The sequence below is a fragment of the Oncorhynchus mykiss genome, chromosome 9 (genome assembly GCF_057628025.1).
Source record: "Oncorhynchus mykiss isolate SJ-2025 chromosome 9, ASM5762802v1, whole genome shotgun sequence".
In the NCBI taxonomy this organism is placed as follows: Eukaryota; Metazoa; Chordata; class Actinopteri; order Salmoniformes; family Salmonidae; genus Oncorhynchus; species Oncorhynchus mykiss.
Window position 1 is genome coordinate 9,169,593 of NC_143030.1, and position 16,996 is coordinate 9,186,588.

A 16,996-nucleotide genomic window follows, 5' to 3' on the forward strand; every position below is an offset into this window, starting at 1 on the left:
ACTATAACTAGGTTAATGTAGCAGGGAGACTATAACTAGGTTAATGTAGCAGGGAGACTATAACTAGGTTAATGTAGCAGGGAGACTATAACTAGGTTAATGTAGCAGGGAGACTATAACTAGGACTATAACGAGGTTAATGTAGCAGGGAGACTATAGGACTATAACTAGGTTAATGTAGCAGGGAGACTATAACTAGGACTATAACTAGCTTAATGTAGCATGGAGACTATAACTAGGACTGTAACTAGGACTATAACTAGGTTAATGTAGCAAGGGGACTATAACTAGGACTATAACTAGGTTAATGTAGCAGGGAGACTATAACTAGGACTATAACTAGGTTAATGTAGCAGGGAGACTATAACTAGGACTATAACTAGGTTAATGTAGCAGGGGGACTATAACTAGGACTATAACTAGGTTAATGTAGCAGGGAGACTATAAGTAGGACTATAACTAGGTTAATGTAGCAGGGAGACTATAACTAGGTTAATGTAGCAGGGAGACTATAACTAGGACTATAACTAGGTTAATGTAGCAGGGAGACTATAACTAGGTTAATGTAGCAAGGAGACTATAACTAGGACTATAACTAGGTTAATGTAGCAGGGAGACTATAACTAGGACTATAACTAGGTTAATGTAGCAGGGGGACTATAACTAGGACTATAACTAGGTTAATGTAGCAGGGAGACTATAACTAGGTTAATGTAGCAGGGAGACTATAACTAGGTTAATGTAGCAGGGAGACTATAACTAGGTTAATGTAGCAGGGAGACTATAACTAGGTTAATGTAGCAGGGAGACTACAACTAGGACTATAACTAGGTTAATGTAGCAGGGAGACTATAACTAGGACTATAACGAGGTTAATGTAGCAGGGAGACTATAACTAGGACTATAACTAGGTTAATGTAGCAGGGAGACTATAACTAGGACTATAACTAGCTTAATGTAGCATGGAGACTATAACTAGGACTATAACTAGGACTATAACTAGGTTAATGTAGCAAGGGGACTATAACTAGGACTATAACTAGGTTAATGTAGCAGGGAGACTATAACTAGGACTATAACTAGGTTAATGTAGCAGGGAGACTATAACTAGGACTATAACTAAGTTAATGTAGCAGGGGGACTATAACTAGGACTATAACTAGGTTAATGTAGCAGGGAGACTATAAGTAGGACTATAACTAGGTTAATGTAGCAGGGAGACTATAACTAGGTTAATGTAGCAGGGAGACTATAACTAGGACTATAACTAGGTTAATGTAGCAGGGAGACTATAACTAGGTTAATGTAGCAGGGAGACTATAACTAGGACTATAACTAGGTTAATGTAGCAGGGAGACTATAACTAGGACTATAACTAGGTTAATGTAGCAGGGAGACTATAACTAGGACTATAACTAGGACTATAACTAGGTTAATGTAGCAAGGGGACTATAACTAGGACTATAACTAGGTTAATGTAGCAGGGAGACTATAACTAGGACTATAACTAGGTTAATGTAGCAGGGAGACTATAACTAGGACTATAACTAGGTTAATGTAGCAGGGAGACTATAAGTAGGACTATAACTAGGTTAATGTAGCAGGGAGACTATAACTAGGTTAATGTAGCAGGGAGACTATAACTAGGACTATAACTAGGTTAATGTAGCAGGGAGACTATAACTAGGTTAATGTAGCAGGGATACTATAACTAGGACTATAACTAGGTTAATGTAGCAGGGAGACTATAACTAGGACTATAACTAGGTTAATGTAGCAGGGAGACTATAACTAGGACTATAACTAGGTTAATGTAGCAGGGAGACTATAACTAGGACTATAACTAGGTTAATGTAGCAGGGGGACTATAACTAGGACTATAACTAGGTTAATGTAGCAGGGAGACTATAACTAGGACTATAACTAGGTTAATGTAGCAGGGAGACTATAACTGTCATGTACTGTCATGTTGTGTCTTGTCTCTGTCCTTTCCCTTCACCCTGTCTCCCTCTGCTGGTCGTTGTTAGGTTACCTTTTCTCCTCCTCTTTCCCCCAGCTGTGCCTTGTCTCCTCCTAACTACCCATTCACCCCGTTTCCCACCTGTTCCCTTTTTCCCTCTGATTAGGTCCCTATACCTCTCTCTGTTTTTGTTCCTGTCCTTGTCGGATTCTTGTTTGTTGTGTTTCATGCCTGAACCAGACTGTCGTCATGTTTGCTGTAACCTTGTCTTGTCCTGTCGGAATCTGCCGGTCCGTCTGAGCCTACCTATGTTTGGTAATTAAAGAAGCTCTGTCTAAGTTAATTCGCTTTTGGGTCCTCATTCACGCACCGTAACAGAAGAATCCGACCAAGAATGGACCCAGCGACTTCGGATCCTCTCCACTCAGCCGTCGGGATCCAGGGAGCGATGCTAGGCAGACACGAGCAGGAAGTGTCTGCTGCTCGACATGCCGTTGAGACCCTGGCCACCCAAGTCTCCAACCTCACAGAACAGGTTCACCATCTCCGCCTCGATCCACCGGCCACTTCCAGGGCTTTCGAATCTCCGGAGCCCAGAATCAATAACCCGCCGTGTTACTCTGGGGAGCCCACCGAATGCCGCTCGTTCCTCACCCAGTGTGATATTGTGTTTTCTCTCCAGCCCAACACTTACTCCAGGAGCACTGCTCGTGTCGCCTACGTCATATCTCTCCTTATTGGACGGGCTCGTGAGTGGGGCACGGCAATCTGGGAGGCAAGGGCTGAGTGTACTAACCAGTATCAGGACTTTAAGGAGGAGATGATACGGGTTTTTGATCGATCTGTTTTTGGGGAGGAGGCTTCCAGGGCCCTGTCTTCCCTATGTCAAGGCAATCGATCCATAACAGACTACTCTATTGAGTTTCGCACTCTTGCTGTCTCCAGTGGCTGGAACGAGCCGGCCTTGCTCGCTCGTCTTCTGGAGGGTCTCCGCGCAGAGGTAAAGGATGAGATTCTCTCCCGGGAGGTTCCTTCCAGCGTGGATTCCTTGATTGAACTCGCTATTCGCATTGAGCGACGGGTTGATCTTCGTCACCGAGCTCGTGGAAAGGAGCTCGCGCTCTCCGTCGCCCCCCTCTCCGCATCACTACCATCTTCCTCTGCCGGCTCGGGTGCTGAGCCCATGCAGCTGGGAGGTATCCGCATCTCGACTAAGGAGAGGGAACGGAGAATCACCAACCGCCTCTGTCTCTATTGCGGTTCCGCTGGTCATTTTGTCACTTCATGTCCAGTAAAAGGCCAGAGCTCGTCAGTAAGCGGAGGGCTACTGGTGAGCGCTACTACTCCTGTCTCTCCTTCAAGATCCTGCACTACCTTGTCGGTCCATCTACGCTGGACCGGTTCGTCAGCTTCCTGCAGTGCCTTAATAGACTCTGGGGCGGAGGGCTGTTTTATGGACGAGACCTGGGCTCGGGAACATGACATTCCTCTCAGACAGTTAAAGGAGCCCACGGCCTTGTTCGCCCTGGATGGTAGTCCTCTCCCCAGGATTCAGCGTGAGACGCTACCTTTAACCCTCACTGTTTCTGGTAATCATAGTGAAACCATTTCTTTTTTAATTTTTCGTTCACCTTTTACACCTGTTGTTTTGGGCCATCCCTGGCTAGTTTGTCATAATCCTTCCATTAATTGGTCTAGTAATTCTATCCTCTCCTGGAACGTCTCTTGTCATGTGAAATGTTTAATGTCTGCTATCCCTCCTGTTTCCTCTGTCTCTTCTTCACAGGAGGAGCCTGGTGATTTGACAGGGGTGCCGGAGGAATATCACGATCTGCGCACGGTGTTCAGTCGGTCCAGGGCCACCTCTCTTCCTCCACACCGGTGGTATGATTGTAGTATTGATCTCCTTCCGGGAACCACCCCCCCCCCGGGGTAGACTATACTCTCTGTCGGCTCCCGAACGTAAGGCTCTCGAAGATTATTTGTCTGTAGCTCTTGACGCCGGTACCATAGTCCCCTCCTCCTCTCCCGCCGGAGCGGGGGTTTTTTTTGTCAAGAAGAAGGACGGGTCTCTGCGCCCCTGCATAGATTATCGAGGGCTGAATGACATAACAGTGAAGAATCGTTATCCGCTTCCTCTTATGTCTTCAGCCTTCGAGATCCTGCAGGGAGCCAGGTTTTTCACTAAGTTGGACCTTCGTAACGCTTACCATCTCGTGCGCATCAGGGAGGGGGACGAGTGGAAGACGGCGTTTAACACTCCGTTAGGGCACTTTGAATACCGGGTTCTTCCTTTCGGCCTCGCTAACGCTCCAGCTGTCTTTCAGGCATTAGTCAATGATGTCCTGAGAGACATGCTGAACATCTTTGTTTTCGTTTACCTTGACGATATCCTGATTTTTTCACCGTCACTCCAGATTCATGTTCAGCACGTTCGACGTGTCCTCCAGCGCCTTTTAGAGAATTGTCTTTTTGTGAAGGCTGAGAAGTGCACTTTTCATGCCTCCTCCGTCACATTTCTCGGTTCTGTTATTTCCGCTGAAGGCATTAAGATGGATCCCGCTAAGGTCCAAGCTGTCATTGATTGGCCCGTCCCTAAGTCACGCGTCGAGCTGCAGCGCTTTCTCGGCTTCGCGAACTTCTATCGTCGTTTCATCCGTAATTTCGGTCAGGTGGCAGCTCCTCTCACAGCCCTTACTTCTGTCAAGACGTGCTTTAAGTGGTCCGTTTCCGCCCAGGGAGCTTTTGATCTCCTCAAGAATCGTTTTACATCCGCTCCTATCCTTGTTACACCTGACGTCTCTAGACAGTTCGTTGTCGAGGTTGACGCGTCAGAGGTGGGCGTGGGAGCCATTCTTTCTCAGCGCTCCCTCTCTGACGACAAGGTCCACCCATGCGCGTATTTTTCTCATCGCCTGTCGCCGTCGGAACGTAACTATGATGTGGGTAACCGCGAACTGCTCGCCATCCGGTTAGCCCTAGGCGAATGACGACAGTGGTTGGAGGGGGCGACCGTTCCTTTTGTCGTTTGGACTGACCATAGGAACCTTGAGTACATCCGTTCTGCCAAACGACTTAATGCGCGTCAGGCGCGTTGGGCGCTGTTTTTCGCTCGTTTCGAGTTCGTGATTTCTTATCGTCCGGGCTCTAAGAACACCAAGCCTGATGCTTTGTCTCGTCTCTTCAGTTCTTCAGTAGCCTCCACTGACCCCGAGGGGATTCTCCCTGAGGGGCGTGTTGTCGGGTTGACTGTCTGGGGAATTGAGAGGCAGGTAAAACAAGCGCTCACTCACACTCCGTCGCCGCGCGCTTGTCCTAGGAACCTTCTTTTCGTTCCCGTTCCTACTCGTCTGGCCGTTCTTCAGTGGGCTCACTCTGCCAAGTTAGCCGGCCACCCTGGCGTTCGGGGTACGCTTGCTTCCATTCGCCAGCGTTTTTGGTGGCCCACCCGGGAGCATGACACGCGTCGTTTCGTGGCTGCTTGTTCGGTCTGCGCGCAGACTAAGTCCGGTAACTCTCCTCCTGCCGGCCGTCTCAGGCCGCTTCCTATTCCCTCTCGACCGTGGTCTCACATCGCCTTAGATTTTGTCACCGGACTGCCTTCGTCAGCGGGGAAGACTGTCATTCTTACGGTTGTCGATAGGTTCTCTAAGGCGGCTCATTTCATTCCCCTTGCTAAGCTTCCTTCTGCTAAAGAGACGGCACAAATCATCATCGAGAATGTTTTCAGAATTCATGGCCTTCCGTCAGACGTCGTTTCGGACAGAGGTCCGCAATTCACGTCTCAATTTTGGAGGGAGTTTTGCCGTTTGATTGGGGCTTCCGTCAGTCTCTCTTCCGGCTTTCACCCCCAGTCTAACGGTCAAGCAGAACGGGCCAATCAGACTATTGGTCGCATCTTACGCAGTCTTTCTTTTCGTAACCCTGCGTCTTGGTCAGAACAGCTCCCCTGGGCAGAATACGCCCACAACTCGCTTCCTTCGTCTGCGACCGGGCTATCTCCTTTTCAGAGTAGCCTCGGGTACCAGCCTCCGCTGTTCTCATCTCAGTTCGCCGAGTCCAGCGTCCCCTCCGCTCAGGCTTTTGTCCAACGTTGCGAGCGCACCTGGAAGAGGGTCAGGTCTGCACTTTGCCGTTATAGGACGCAGACTGTGAGGGCTGCTAATAAGCGTAGAACTAAGAGTCCTAGATATTGTCGCGGTCAGAGAGTTTGGCTCTCCACTCAGAACCTTCCCCTTAAGACGGCTTCTCGCAAGTTGACCCCGCGGTTCATTGGTCCGTTCCGTATTTCTCGGGTCATTAATCCTGTCGCAGTTCGACTTCTTCTTCCGCGATACCTTCGTCGCGTCCACCCGGTCTTCCATGTCTCCTGCATCAAGCCCGTCCTTCGCGCCCCCGCTCGTCTTCCCCCCCCCCCCCCCATCCTTGTCGAGGGCGCACCCATCTACAGGGTCCGTAGAATTTTGGACATGCGTCCTCGGGGCCGTGGTCACCAGTACCTCGTAGATTGGGAGGGGTACGGTCCTGAGGAGAGGAGTTGGGTTCCCTCTCGGGACGTGCTGGACCGTGCGCTGATCGAGGATTTCCTCCGTTGCCGCCAGGTTTCCTCCTCGAGTGCGCCAGGAGGCGCTCGGTGAGTGGGGGGGTACTGTCATGTACTGTCATGTTGTGTCTTGTCTCTGTCCTTTCCCTTCACCCTGTCTCCCTCTGCTGGTCGTTGTTAGGTTACCTTTTCTCCTCCTCTTTCCCCCAGCTGTGCCTTGTCTCCTCCTAACTACCCATTCACCCCGTTTCCCACCTGTTCCCTTTTTCCCTCTGATTAGGTCCCTATATCTCTCTCTGTTTTTGTTCCTGTCCTTGTCGGATTCTTGTTTGTTGTGTTTCATGCCTGAACCAGACTGTCGTCATGTTTGCTGTAACCTTGTCTTGTCCTGTCGGAATCTGCCGGTCCGTCTGAGCCTACCTATGTTTGGTAATTAAAGAAGCTCTGTCTAAGTTAATTCGCTTTTGGGTCCTCATTCACGCACCGTAACAATAACTAGGTTAATGTAGCAGGGAGACTATAACTAGGACTATAACTAGGTTAATGTAGCAGGGAGACTATAACTAGGTTAATGTAGCAGGGAGACTATAACTAGGTTAATGTATCAGGGAGACTATAACTAGGACTATAACTAGGTTAATGTAGCAGGGAGACTATAACTAGGACTATAACTAGGTTAATGTAGCAGGGAGACTATAACTAGGACTATAACTAGGTTAATGTAGCAGGGGGACTATAACTAGGACTATAACTAGGTTAATGTAGCAGGGAGACTATAACTAGGACTATAACTAGGTTAATGTAGCAGGGAGACTATAACTAGGTTAATGTAGCAGGGAGACTATAACTAGGACTATAACTAGGTTAATGTAGCAGGGGGACTATAACTAGGACTATAACTAGGTTAATGTAGCAGGGAGACTATAACTAGGACTATAACTAGGTTAATGTAGCAGGGAGACTATAACTAGATTAATGTAGCAGGGAGACTATAACTAGGACTATAACTAGGTTAATGTAGCAAGGGGACTGTAACTAGGTTAATGTAGCAAGGGGACTATAACTAGGTTAGTGTAGCAAGGGGACTGTAACTAGGTTAGTGTAGCAAGGGGACTGTAACTAGGTTAGTGTAGCAAGGGGACTGTAACTAGGTTAGTGTAGCAAGGGGACTGTAACTAGGTTAGTGTAGCAAGGGGACTGTAACTAGGTTAGTGTAGCAAGGGGACTGTAACTAGGTTAGTGTAGCAAGGGGACTATAACTAGGTTAATGTAGCAAGGGGACTATATCTTCAGTCATTAAATACGTACTAATACATGAACTGAAAATATCACATTGATTTCTCTCTCACTCCTGTCTGCATCCCTTTCAATCCGTCTTGACTTGGATAGTGAAGTGCAACATTGTAGCCTTTCAATTCAACCAGCTGATGAGTGTCTGGCCCAATGACTGTATATATGAGGTCTAACCCCAAGCTGTCGCTAGAAAACTTGTAATATTGTTTCAGCTAGTCTGAACCATCAGTTTCCCGTTCCTGTGAGCTTGGGACAGGCACAGCTGTTTTTCTCAAAGTGAAAATATGTTCAGGTATTTTATGAAGTCTCAACTGGATAACAGAGCATGACATTTTGATCTTTCACGCCGAGGCCTGCTGATTATTGACGGGTAGAAGAGTTTTGGAAAGAGTTTTCAAATGCTGTGAGGAACTGTTTTCATTCATACTTAGACAATAAGAAATCAGACATCTCCAAAATGGGCAACTTTCCGACATTTGCTCGCAGCAGACTAGTTAACCTACTTCTACAAGGTGACCAGTTATCCTACTTCTACCAGGTGACTAGTTATCCTACTTCTACCAGGTGACCGTTAACATACTTCTACCAGGTGACCAGTTAACCTACTCTACAAGGTGACCAGTTATCCTACTTCTACCAGGTGACTAGTTAACCTACTTCTACAAGGTGACCAGTTATCCTACTTCTACCAGGTGACCAGTTATCCTACTTCTACCAGGTGACCAGTTATCCTACATCTACCAGGTGACCGTTAATATACTTCTACCAGGTGACCAGTTAACCTACTCTACAAGGTGACCAGTTATCCTACTTCTACCAGGTGACTAGTTAACCTACTTCTACAAGGTGTCCAGTTATCCTACTTCTACCAGGTGACCAGTTATCCTACTTCTACCAGGTGACCAGTTAACCTACTTCTACCAGGTGACCAGTTATCCTACTTCTACCAGGTGACCAGTTATCCTACTTCTACCAGGTGACCAGTTAACCTACTTCTACCAGGTGACCAGTTATTCTACTTCTACCAGGTGACCAGTTATCCTACTTCTACCAGGTGACCAGTTATCCTACTTCTACCAGGTGACCAGTTATCCTACTTCTACAAGGTGACCAGTTATCCTACTTCTACCAGGTGACCAGTTATCCTACTCCTACCAGGTGACCTATTATCCTACTTCTACCAGGTGACTAGTTAACCTACTTCTACCAGGTGACCAGTTATCCTACTTCTACCAGGTGACCAGTTAGACTACTTTTACAAGGTGACCAGTTATCCTACTTCTACCAGGTGACCAGTTATTCTACTTCTACAAGGTGACCAGTTATCCTACTTCTACAATGTGACCAGTTATCCTACTTCTACAATGTGACCAGTTATCCTACTTCTACCAGGTGACCAGTAATACTACTTCTACAAGGTGACCAGTTATCCTACTTCTACCAGGTGACCAGTTATCCTACTTCTACCAGGTGACCAGTTATCCTACTTCTACCAGGTGACCAGTTATCCTACTTCTACCAGGTGACTAGTTATCCTACTTCTACCAGGTGACCAGTTATCCTACTTCTACCAGGTGACTAGTTAACCTACTTCTACCAGGTGACTAGTTATCCTACTTCTACCAGGTGACCAGTTATCCTACTTCTACCAGGTGACTAGTTAACCTACTTCTACCAGGTGACCAGTTATCCTACTTCTACCAGGTGACCAGTTAGACTACTTTTACAAGGTGACCAGTTATCCTACTTCTACCAGGTGACCAGTTATTCTACTTCTACAAGGTGACCAGTTATCCTACTTCTACAATGTGACCAGTTCTCCTACTTCTACAATGTGACCAGTTATCCTACTTCTACCAGGTGACCAGTTATCCTACTTCTACCAGGTGACTAGTTAACCTACTTCTACCAGGTGACCAGTTATCCTACTTCTACCAGGTGACCAGTTATCCTACTTCTACCAGGTGACCAGTTATCCTACTTCTACCAGGTGACCAGTTAGACTACTTCTACCAGGTGACCAGTTAGACTACTTCTACCAGGTGACCAGTTATCCTACTTCTACAATGTGACCAGTTATCCTACTTCTACAATGTGACCAGTTATCCTACTTCTACAATGTGACCAGTTATCCTACTTCTACAAGGTGACCAGTTATCCTACTTCTACCAGGTGAAGGAGCTGACCCCCCATCCACATCAATGAAGCCACAGTGTAGAGGGTAAAAAGCTTCAAGTTCCTTGGCGTGCACATCACTGAAAACCTGAAATGGTCCCTGCACACAGACAGAGTGGTGAAGATGGTGCAACAGCGCCTCTTCAACCTCAGGAGGCTGAGGAAATTTGTCTTGGCGCCTAGGACCATCATGAACTTGTACAGATGCACCATTGAGAGCATCCTGTCGGGATGCATCGCCACCTGGTGCAGCAACAGCACCGCCTGCAACGGGCTCCCCAGGGCTCCCCAGAGGGTGGTGTGGTCAGCCCAACGCATCACCGGGGGGGGGGGGGGGGGGGCAAACTACCTGCCCTCCAGGACAACCTACAGCACCCGATGTCACAGGAAAGCCAAGAAGATCATCAGGGACCTCAGCCACTCAAGCCTGTTCACCCGGCTACCACCCAACAAGGCGAGGTCAGTTAAGATGCATCGAAGCTGAGACCGAGAGACTGAAAACACAGCTTCTGCCTACAGGCCATCAGACTGGCTATTAAATAGCTTTCATTTGCTGGCCTCCGCCCAGTACCCTGCCCAGAACCTTAGAGGCTGCTGCCCTATGTACATAGAGTCATCGAACACTGGTCACTTTAATCATGTTTACATACTGTTCCACCGACTTTAAATGTATATACTGAATTCTAGTCATGGCTCATCCTACATAACTACTACTACTTCATATGTATATACTATATTCTAGTGTGTGTAGTCTTTGTTTTGATGGCGCTAGAAACACAAGCATTTAGCTAGGTATTACTGAACCGATGGCGCTAGAAACACAAGCATTTAGCTAGGTATTACTGAACTGATGGCGCTAGAAACACAAGCATTTAGCTAGGTATTACTGAACCGATGGCGCTAGAAACATAAACATTTAGCTAGGTATTACTGAACCGATGGCGCTAGAAACACAAGCATTTAGCTAGGTATTACTGAACCGATGGCGCTAGAAACACAAACATTTAGCTAGGTATCACTGAACTGATGGCGCTAGAAACACAAGCATTTAGCTAGGTATTACTGAACCGTTGGAGCTAGAAGCACAAGCATTTAGCTAGGTATTACTGAACTGATGGCGCTAGAAACACAAACATTTAGCTAGGTATTACTGAACTGTTGGAGCTAGAAACACAAGCATTTAGCTAGGTATTTCTGAACCGTTGGAGCTAGAAACACAAGCACTTAGCAAGGTATTACTGAACCATTGGAGCTAGAAACACAAGCATTTAGCTAGGTATTACTGAACCGTTGGAGCTAGAAACACAAGCACTTAGCAAGGTATTACTGAACCGTTGGAGCTAGAAACACAAGAATTTAGCTAGGTATTACTGAACCGATGGCGCTAGAAACACAAGCACTTAGCTACACCTGCCATAACATCAATACATCTGTTGTATGTGTCCAATAAACTTGATTTGATTTGTATTGAGGATGTGTGTGTGTTACAGTATGACGTGTGGACTGTAAATTAATTGTATGGAAAGTCAAATCTGTTCTCTAATTGGCTCAAATCAGCACTGTTGGATGTTGATTCTGTTCTCTGATTGGCAGAGTGTTGATGGACCCACCCATGGGTACAGTAGGGATGACAGGGTCGATGGAGGAGGGCTTAGCCTTGACAGGAATGGGTGTGGTTGGTCCGTTCACCATCACATGACCTGAAAAGGAGACACATGTGGAGGTCAAGGGTCAAGTTTCAAGACTGGGATTGCAAATCAATCAATGAATAAATTAATAAATCATCACTCAAAAATATATTTATAAAGCTGTTTAACATCAGCAGTAGTCACACAGTGCTTTTACAGTTACAGGGCCTAATGCCCAGAGAGCAAACAGAAGCAGAATAACAGTTACCTGGCCTAAAGCCCAGAGAGCAAACAGAAGCAGAATAACAGTTACCTGGCCTAATGCCCAGAGAGCAAACAGAAGCAGAATAACAGTTACCTGGCCTAAAGCCCAGAGAGCAAACAGAAGCAGAATAACAGTTACCTGGCCTAAAGCCCCAAAAAGACCAAACAGAAGCAGAATAACAGTTACCTGGCCTAACGCCCCAAAAAGCAAACAGAAGCAGAATAACAGTTACCTGGCCTAAAGCCCCAAAAAGCAAACAGAAGCAGAATAACAGTTACCTGGCCTAAAGCCCAGAGAGCAAACAGAAGCAGAATAACAGTTACCTGGCCTAAAAGCCCCAAAAAGCAAACAGAAGCAGAATAACAGTTACCTGGCCTAAAGCCCCAAAAAGCATACAGAAGCAGAATAACAGTTACCTGGCCTAACGCCCCAAAAAGCAAACAGAAGCAGAATAACAGTTACCTGGCCTAAAGCCCAGAGAGCAAACAGAAGCAGAATAACAGTTACCTGGCCTAAAGCCCCAAAAAGCAAACAGAAGCAGAATAACAGTTACCTGGCCTAAAGCCCAGAGAGCAAACAGAAGCAGAATAACAGTTACCTGGCCTAACGCCCCAAAAAGCAAACAGAAGCAGAATAACAGTTACCTGGCCTAAAGCCCAGAGAGCAAACAGAAGCAGAATAACAGTTGAATAACAACTCCGTGGAGAGGAGCCAAGTAAACTTGTGTTGGTACCCAGGTAGTGCAGTAGTTTCTGTGCTCTGTTCTGGACTGGCTTCATGATAAACAGGTTCTGGTTCTCATCTATAAACTGAGTGTCCACTGTACTGTGTAGAAATTGGTGATTACTCAGAACATTCTGGAGGAAGGGGATGTTGGTCTGAGAGAGAGAGAGAGAGAGAGAGACAGAGAGAGTGCGAGTGAGAGATAGACAGAGAGTAAGAGAGACAGAGAGAGAGAGACAGAGAGTGAGAGAGAGGAAGAGAGAGAGGGATTGAGAGGGAGGGAGAGAGAGAAAGGGCCAGAGAGAGAAAGAGAAAAGAGAGATAGAGAGAGAGAGAGACAGAGAGTAAGAGAGACAGAGAGAGAGAGAGAGAGAGGAGACAGAGAGAGACAGAGTAAGAGAGACAGAGAGAGAGAGACAGAGAGAGAGAGATTGAGAGTGAGAGTGAGAGAAAGACAGAGTGAGGGAGACAGGGAGAGAGAGAGAGATCATTTAAATATTAATTAATGGAATATGTTTGTTTTTGGATGAGGTGGGGAGGGGGGGGGGTAGGGAGGGAATGAAGGGGAAAGTAAACCATCGTTTAACTGTGTACATTTCATACATTTTTAACATGATGTGAAATGTAGTCACACAAACACACACACGCACCACACACACACACACACACACACGCACCACACACACACACACACACTCACACACACTCACACTCACACACACCACACACACTCACACTCACGGAACTCAGAGCTTTGGGAGCTGGATAACAGTGAAAAGACATCTCCTGGGAGAGTGCGAGAGTGTGTGTGTGTGTGTGTGATCTGCAGCCAAGTCGCTCAAGATCCACAGAACCTGTGGTCCATCAAACAGTGAGATTTTATTGGTGTCGCAGAGCAGATGTAGACCTACTTACCGAGACGCTACACTCAGCACTTTAAATACACAAAGAGAGAGAAAAGACAAACCCAATTTTGAAAAAACAAATCTAATTTTGATAAACTCTCATATCAATTTGGTGAAATGCCACAGTGTGCAATCACAGCAGCTGTAACGAGTCTCGTTGGTGGAAGGAGAGGAGGACCAAAATGCGGCGTGGTAAGTGTTCGTCATGTTTTAATGGAACAAACTGAACACCACACAAAATAACAACGAAGAGAAACCGAAACAGTTCTGCCAGGTGAAACAGACACTAAACAGAAATGAAACACCCACAACCAAAATGGGGAAAACAGGCTCCCTTAGTATGATTCTCAATCAGACACAATGAACGACACCTGCCTCTGATTGACAACCATATACTAGGCAGAACACATAGAAATATAACAACATAGAAAAAAGAATATAGACTACCCATCCCAACTCACTGCTGAGTCTGGGTTAATGAGTTAATCTAATGAGTCTGGGTTAATGAGTTACTGCTGAGTCTGGGTTAATGAGTTAGCCTGCTGAGTCTGGGTTAATGAGTTACTGCTGAGTCTGGGTTAATCAAATCAAATCAAATCAAATTTATTTATATAGCCCTTCGTACATCAGCTGATATCTCAAAGTGCTGTACAGAAACCCAGCCTAAAACCCCAAACAGCAAGCAATGCAGGTGTAGAAGCACGGTGGCTAGGAAAAACTCCCTAGAAAGGCCAAAACCTAGGAAGAAACCTAGAGAGGAACCAGGCTATGTGGGGTGGCCAGTCCTCTTCTGGCTGTGCCGGGTGGAGATTATAACAAAACATGGTCAAGATGTTCAAATGTTCATAAATGACCAGCATGGTCGAATAATAATAAGGCAGAATAGTTGAAACTGGAGCAGCAGCACAGCCAGGTGGACTGGGGACAGCAAGGAGTCATCATGTCAGGTAGTCCTGGGGCATGGTCCTAGGGCTCAGGTCCTCCGTTAATGAGTTAGCCTGCTGATTCTGGGTTAATGAGTTAATCTGCTGAGTCTGAGTTAATGAGTTACTGCTGAGTCTGAGTTAATGAGTTACTGCTGTGTCTGGGTTAATGAGTTACTGCTGAGTCTGGGTTAATGAGTTAGCCTGCTGAGTCTGGGTTAATGAGTTACTGCTGAGTCTGAGTTAATGAGTTACTGCTGAGTCTGGGTTAATGAGTTACTGCTGAGTCTGGGTTAATGAGTTACTGCTGAGTCTGGGTTAATGAGTTAGCCTGCTGAGTCTGGGTTAATGAGTTACTGCTGAGTCTGGGTTAATGAGTTACTGCTGAGTCTGAGTTAATGAGTTAATCTGCTGAGTCTGAGTTAATGAGTTACTGCTGAGTCTGAGTTAATGAGTTACTGCTGAGTCTGGGTTAATGAGTTACTGCTGAGTCTGGGTTAATGAGTTAGCCTGCTGAGTCTGGGTTAATGAGTTACTGCTGAGTCTGAGTTAATGAGTTACTGCTGAGTCTGGGTTAATGAGTTACTGCTGGGTCTGGGTTAATGAGTTACTGCTGAGTCTGGGTTAATGAGTTAGCCTGCTGAGTCTGGGTTAATGAGTTACTGCTGAGTCTGGGTTAATGAGTTACTGCTGAGTCTGAGTTAATGAGTTACTGCTGAGTCTGGGTTAATGAGTTAGCCTGCTGAGTCTGGGTTAATGAGTTACTGCTGAGTCTGGGTTAATGAGTTACTGCTGAGTCTGGGTTAATGAGTTACTGCTGAGTCTGAGTTAATGAGTTACTGCTGAGTCTGGGTTAATGAGTTAGCCTGCTGAGTCTGGGTTAATGAGTTACTGCTGAGTCTGGGTTAATGAGTTACTGCTGAGTCTGGGTTAATGAGTTACTGCTGAGTCTGGGTTAATGAGTTACTGCTGAGTCTGGGTTAATGAGTTACTGCTGAGTCTGGGTTAATGAGTTACTGCTGAGTCTGGGTTAATGAGTTACTGCTGAGTCTGGGTTAATGAGTTACTGCTGAGTCTGGGTTGATGAGTTACTGCTGAGTCTGGGTTAATGAGTTAGCCTGCTGAGTCTGGGTTAATGAGTTACTGCTGAGTCTGAGTTAATGAGGAGGAATAGAGAGCGAGAAAGAAAGGAAAGAATAACGGTTGGGAGACTGCTAGGTAGCATACGATACATTCATAGCTCTACTTCCTGTATGTGTAAAATAATGACGGTGAGCTGTCTGGGCTAAATCAGGGTCACATTAAACCTGTTACTACTGTGGGCTAAATCAGGGTCACATTAAACCTGTTACTGCAGTGGGCTAAATCAGGGTCACAATAAACCTGTTACTGCAGTGGGCTAAATCAGGGTCACATTAAACCTGTTACTACAGTGGGCTAAATCAGGGTCACAATAAACCTGTTACTGCAGTGGGCTAAATCAGGGTCACACTGAGTGATACTCCTTGGTAGTCTTAAACAAATCTACTTTGAAACTAGAGTATCCACCTCACACACATAGTTATGGGCTTAAAAAACAGAAGACACCTGTACCATGTCAGATATAGAGTTGAAATGTATTACATTTTTGAGTTTGCAATCCAATATTACACTTTATACCACAGAAGACTGAAAAACAACACAAATGTTTGACAGAGAAACACTGGATAAAAAAAATTATATAACAATAACTCATAATAACATTCCACCCATGGTGCCACTAGAGGGCGCTTTGATCAGGAAAGGGAAAGGGCTATGTCACGGTATAATCACACCACAGATAATCTATTATACTATGCTAGTAGTCTATGGTGTAATGGCTGTATACTCAAGAATGTATGGTCTACTCTCTGCGAGCTAGCTATCTGCGTATACAGGAGAGTGCATGGTGGTAGACAGAGGGACTAACTGTTATACAGTATGGAAAATGAATTAACCTCAACCCGATGGATAAGAGGGTCATACTGTAAAACTGTAGCGTTGCTCCTCTCTCTCTCTCTCTCTCTCTCTCTCTCTCTGTCTCTCTCTCTCTCTCTCTATCAAACTGTCTCTCTCTCGTTCTCTCTCTCTCTCTCTCTCTCTCTCTCTCTCTCTCTCTCTCTCTCTATCCAACTGTCTCTCTCTCTCTCTCTCTCTCTATCAAACTGTCTCTCTCTCGTTCTCTCTCTCTAACCAACTGTCTATCTCTCTCTCTCTATCCAACTGTCTCTCTCTCTCTCTCTCTCTCTCTCTCTATCCAACTGTCTATATCTCTCTCTATCCAACTCTCTCTCTCACTCTCTCTCTCTCTCTCTCTCTCTCTCTCTCTCTCTCTCTCTCTCTCTATCTCTCTCTCTCTCTATATATATATATATCCAACTGTCTCTCTCTCTCTCTCTCTCTCTATCCAACTGTCTCTCTCTCTCTATCCAACTGTCTCACTTTCTCTCTCTATCCAACTGTCTCTCTCTCTCTCTCTATCCAACTGTCTCTCTCTCTCGCTTTCTCTATCCAACTCTCTATCCATCTATCCAACTCGCTCTCTCTCTCTATCCAACATTCT

At 45.9% G+C, this 16,996-nt stretch overlaps 1 protein-coding gene across 1 annotated transcript in view; it reads right to left on the reverse strand.

Annotated features, from left to right (window-relative positions):
• Window positions 1-16,996, reverse strand: part of LOC110518778 (pyruvate carboxylase, mitochondrial) — a 484,892-nt gene that overhangs the window by 80,489 nt on the left and 387,407 nt on the right. Inside the window, 2 exon segments of the mRNA XM_090183451.1 lie at window positions 11,582-11,671; window positions 12,598-12,742. Coding sequence (XP_090039577.1) covers window positions 11,582-11,671; window positions 12,598-12,742 — 235 coding nt within the window.